Source organism: Prosopis cineraria, unplaced genomic scaffold (assembly GCF_029017545.1).
Source record: "Prosopis cineraria cultivar Desert tree isolate PC_DT_omini unplaced genomic scaffold, ASM2901754v1 PC8, whole genome shotgun sequence".
Classification (NCBI taxonomy): Eukaryota; Viridiplantae; Streptophyta; class Magnoliopsida; order Fabales; family Fabaceae; genus Prosopis; species Prosopis cineraria.
Genome location: NW_026555339.1, coordinates 15,370,629 through 15,375,619, shown reverse-complemented (window position 1 = coordinate 15,375,619; position 4,991 = coordinate 15,370,629). Strand labels below are relative to the sequence as shown.

General features: G+C 37.1%; 1 protein-coding gene across 6 annotated transcripts; it reads left to right on the top strand.

Annotated features, from left to right (window-relative positions):
* LOC129318919 (pentatricopeptide repeat-containing protein At2g44880) lies at positions 1-4,735 on the top strand. 6 transcript variants are annotated; one of them, XM_054963925.1, is made up of 6 exons: positions 2-2,261; positions 2,534-2,637; positions 3,103-3,221; positions 3,378-3,509; positions 3,624-3,733; positions 4,283-4,735. In XM_054963925.1, exons 1-2 carry the CDS (start codon positions 486-488, stop codon positions 2,534-2,536), a joined length of 1,779 nt encoding a protein of 592 aa, XP_054819900.1. In that variant the 5' UTR covers positions 2-485; the 3' UTR covers positions 2,537-2,637; positions 3,103-3,221; positions 3,378-3,509; positions 3,624-3,733; positions 4,283-4,735. The 6 variants fall into 6 exon arrangements, with proteins under 6 accessions (XP_054819898.1, XP_054819900.1, XP_054819899.1 ...); XM_054963924.1 differs by lacking the exon at positions 3,103-3,221 and having other exon boundaries at positions 3,374-3,509; XM_054963926.1 differs by lacking the exon at positions 3,103-3,221 and having other exon boundaries at positions 3,374-3,513.
* Positions 4,736-4,991: the final 256 nt, after the last annotated feature.

Below are 4,991 nucleotides of genomic sequence, written 5' to 3'. Positions count from 1 at the left end.
TCAAGGCTTTTTTATCGCTTGCTTATTTCCCGAGTCTGCGATCTCCTTGCCCGCCATGATTGTGAGCTTTACCCCCTGAGTTTCGAAACGGCGGATCAGTTTTACTCACTCCAGTAGGAGTCGTTTCTCTCGCCCATATAGGTAGGTAACGGACATTATTTTCGGCCGCCGTGTCTTCCATCTCGTTTGCAACTCCAGAGTCCTTTTGTGATTCGGATTCCTCTTGAAGAATTCTGGGATACAGAAAGGGGCCTTGAGGAATTTTCATGTACTCACCTCATGAAGTAATTCAATGAAAGCCCAGTTTATAAAGTCAATCGATAGTATATCACGATTCAGAATATGATTCCTCACAATAAATCCTCTGTGCAAGCTAGAAAATGAGGGGCAAGCAATGGTCCAAATATGAAAACTGCGCAGGCACTGCAAAATCGGCTTCAATTTGAAGTCTCTATTGTCATTGTGGAATCTCTATCGCCAAAACAATGCCAGAGCCATGGAGCAGTGTAGAAAGAAGATGCTTGTACCTTCTCCAGGAGAACAACTCCGTGTCCTGTCTCCTCCAAATCCACGCCTTCATGCTCCGAAATGCCCTCGACTCCAACGTCAATCTCCTCACCAAGTTCATCTCAAGCTGCTCCTCTCTCGCCCTCGCTGCTTCATCCTCACGACATACCCCTCTTGGTATTATCCGACACACTCGTCGCGTGTTTGATCAAAGGCCCCACAGGGACGATGCATTCTTATGTAATTCCATGATGAGTGCTTATCTGGCTGTGCACCAATCCTTTGAGTCTCTGACTCTGTATAGAGATCTTAGGAGGAAAACGGGCTTTAATCCCGATAAGTATACCTTTACCATTCTGGCCAAGTGTTGTACCATGAACATGGCCGTTACAGAAGGTGCAGAAGTACATGGTGGTGTTGTGAAATCTGGGATTTCCTCGAATGTGTATGTATCCACGGCTCTGGTTGATATGTATGCCAAGTTTGAGCTTATGGGTAGTGCGCATAAGGTATTCAATGAAATGACTGAGAGAAGTCAAGTGTCGTGGACGGCACTTCTTGTTGGATATGCGAGGTCTGGAGATATGAATGAAGCGAGCAAGCTTTTTGAGCAGATGTCTGAGAAGGATAGTGCTGCATTTAATGCAATGATTGATGGCTATGTGAAGTTGGGGACTATGTGTTTGGCTCAAGATTTGTTTGACAAAATGCCCAATAAAAATGTGATTTCTTGGACTAGTATGATCTCTGGATATTGTCGTAATGGTGATGTTGAATCTGCTAGGTTGATGTTTGATAATATGCCTGAGAAAAACGTGTTCACTTGGAATGCAATGATAGGTGGATACTGCCAAAATAAACAACCCAATAAAGCTTTGGAATTGTTTCATGAAATGCAAAGAAGTGAATCTGTGGAACCAAATGAAATAACAATTTCAAGTGTTCTTCCTGCTATAGCTGATTTGGGTGCTTTAGATTTAGGGGTTTGGATTCACAAGTTTTCCCAAAGGAAAAGGTTTGACAAATCTGGTCATGTATGCACTGCACTAATTGATATGTATGCAAAATGTGGTGAAATTACAAAAGCAAAATTACTTTTCGATAAAATCACTGAAAAAGGAGTTGCCTCTTGGAATGCTTTAATAACTGGTTTTGCAACTAATGGTCGTGCAAAGGAGGCTTTGGAGGCTTTTGCAGTGATGTTACAGGAAGGATTAAAGCCAAATGAGATAACTATGATTGGCGTATTATCTGCTTGCAACCATTGTGGCTTGGTTGAGGAAGGAAAAAGATGGTTCCAAGCAATAGAGAAATTTGGCCTTACTCCACAAATTGAGCACTATGGCTGTATGGTTGATCTTTTAGGAAGGGCTGGGTGCTTGGATGAGGCTGAGAAAATTATTGAGAGCATGCCTTACAATGCTAATGGGATAATACTAAGTTCTTTTCTATTTGCATGTTGGTACTACAAAGATGTTGCAAGGGCAGAGAGAGTACACAAAGAGGCTGTCAAAATGGATCAGATGAGTGGTGGAGACTATGTGATGTTGAGAAATACGTATGCAACAGAGCAAAGGTGGATTGATATGGAAGATGTTAAATACAAGATGAGGAATAGTGGATCAAATAAAGAGGTGGGTTGCAGTGTTATTGGAGTTGACTCTGGCTTTGCGGAGTTTGTGGCTGGTGATTGCTTGCATCCTCATCAAGAAATTATTCACTTAACCTTGGGGCAGTTATGGAAGCACATGAAGGTAGATATGATCTACTAATTCAGTAATAAGCTGAGAAAGATGAAGAGAGATGATAAATGATAATTAGAGAATGTACAAGAGCATTTAATTTTACCATATCCTGTTGAAAATTATCATGTTGAGGCCATTAGGGCCCCAGAAAGCGAACAATTTTTTTTTTTTTTTTATAACTTCAGCTGGTTTTTTCTAATCAATCCTATGGAGCATAGTGCTTTTTACTCTTTAGTTCGTGGCGAATGCTCAACTTACACATTTTTTATTCCTGATCTCAGTGAGGAAATGGTTGCTTTGACATGTTTCAAGAAGCTGAGATATGGATTCTCTCTATTCTCGACATATAGCCCATTACAGCATTAAACCCTATAACTGCTTATTGGTAAGTTTTGTTACAAGATCTTAAGAAAAAGCTCTGCGGGAAGTCATTGAAGTAATCATCATCATTCATCAATGTTATCAATATACTCCCTCTAACCATACATACTCCCTTTGGTGTATATTATAGAGTGCCTTTTAGAAAAATTCTTTAGTCTTTAATATAAGATAGTTGATAGGGTATTAATTATATCTTTTCTATATTACCTATATTTAAACTTATTAATTATGAGAGAGAATGTAATACAAATTAAAAAAAATCATTTAATAGGGATAAAGTTGGAAGTTTATTTTATTTTTAGACAAAATGAATAAATTAACCATATCTCATTGTTTCTGGTGAGGTAGTTGGAGGTTTCTTATAATAAGGACCAGAGGGAGTGTTGAGCATGTTTTAGAAAAAAAATCATGATCATTAATATAAGTTATTTTTTATGGTTTTGTGTAATATTTAATGGATTAATTCCAGGGCTAAAATCATTGGAGCATAGTTGAGAAGATGGTGAGGCAAGGAAGGATAATGCTTAAGGACGTTATGCAGATATAAAGACACCATTTCAACCCTTCTAAAAGAGAATAATTAGGCATGTGTCCAATATGATCTTTAAAGAAATTATGAGTGTCTATAAACTTCATCTGGATCCCTCAGAATCTGATCATCGTCATCTTTTAATTAAAGAAATAAATTTGTATTTGTAAGCATAGCAGAGTGTCAATTGATGAGTGAAATGTAACTGTAGGAAGTGGTGGAGAAACTCTCAGCTATGAATCATCCTGATGGGGATTGTCCGTTGTGTTTGTACCTTCTAGTACCAGAAGATCTGCAAAATAAATCATTTCCTTCTTCGAAGCTAATGTCATGTTTCCATTGCTTTCGTAGGTGGACTGATTGTTTTTTCTCTTTGTACTTGTTTAATTGCCGTTTACAACTAACAACGCTTTAGACTTTGGACTATTGACTTCTTTCCAATGTTTTTTAATAATTGGCAGGGAATGTATCACTGGATGGTGGAATTGGCTGCAAAGGTTTAAAGAAGTAGAATCTTCCGATTCAGCTGCTGCAAGTGCACGTTCTACTCATCATGTGGAAACAGGGAAAGGTAATTTTTATGTTAAGTCTACGCATGGATCTTGAAATTATTTACTGAATAATTTCTTGTGTTTCTATAATAAAACGCGGTACATATATAGACAAGGGAGGGAGATAAAAATCCGATTCAGATCTCTCAATTCTCTCTCTATAAAATATATTCTAATAATGATAAAACTAATTACAGAATATAAAAGGAGAAAATAAGGTTATCAGCCTAACGTTATCAGTATTAGCTAAATGAGGTTTATGAAGAACCAATGTTTGAATATCTGTACGAAGAGGTGTCCACATTTAGTGTCCAATCATGTTTTGAATAAGATTGTCTTTGATAAAAAAATACCAATTAGGAATGAAAAAAGCAAATGAGATTTATACATCATGTGGAGGAGTGATTTAATAGGTTTAATTTGGTTATTTAACACTCGCATGCCCTACACTTTCTCTAAACAAAAGCCCACACACTGCTATTTACCTAAATCTTCGAATTCGTGACTTTCCCATTGCGAAGACGCGGCCAAACAAAATGGAAAACATGTTTTTTTTTTTTTTGTCACAGGTTTTCAGACAATTGTTGGAGCCAATGATAGATGCAGAAACGATAAAGATATATCCAGTAACAGAGCTACATGAAAGTTTGTGGGAAACTGAATTTGAAGGTTCAATTTGTGGATTCATGGAAGGAATCAGAGAAAGTGGAAGTGCTGCCGGATAATCAATTTGATAGCGGAGGCATTTGTGGATCCAAAAAAAGAGGTCGCTCAGAATAGAGCAGCACAAGATGCTTTGACAAAAATTCTGACCATTTTGAGGATTAAAGATCTTCACAATACAACTACTTTAGATGACGACATAGTTTTTTTTTTTTTTTTTTTGTCAAAGAGGATGACGACATGGTTGATTAATTTTTTTTTTTTGTACTTTTTATTTGTCCTCTATTTCACGTACGCACCAATTCGTGTATTCCATGGATACGTTTCTTCCTTCGGTATATGAATTGACAATTTTAATATATACTGTCTCATGTCTATATTATAGAATGTTTGTTTGAACCAAAACGTTAGGCCCAATTACCCTCGAAGCCCAAACTAGTCTCGCAAACTAATTTGCTTCTTTGTATTCACGGTGCACCTTCTTGTACTCATTTTTTTAAGTAATATTGTCAAGTTTCATGCATAATCATGATGCACCCGTTAATATTCTTGTAAGTCGTTTGACTCTCCAAAAAAAAATTATAATGAAGGATTTTAAAAACCTATTTAATCATC

Bases quoted from the DNA above. Each gene is read 5' to 3' on its own strand.
- LOC129318919 (XM_054963923.1), top strand. From the start codon at position 486: ATGCCAGAGCCATGGAGCAGTGTAGAAAGAAGATGCTTGTACCTTCTC. The intron at 2,262-3,623 runs GTAGATATGATC...AATAATTGGCAG, and splicing joins AGTTATGGAAGCACATGAAG to GGAATGTATCACTGGATGGT.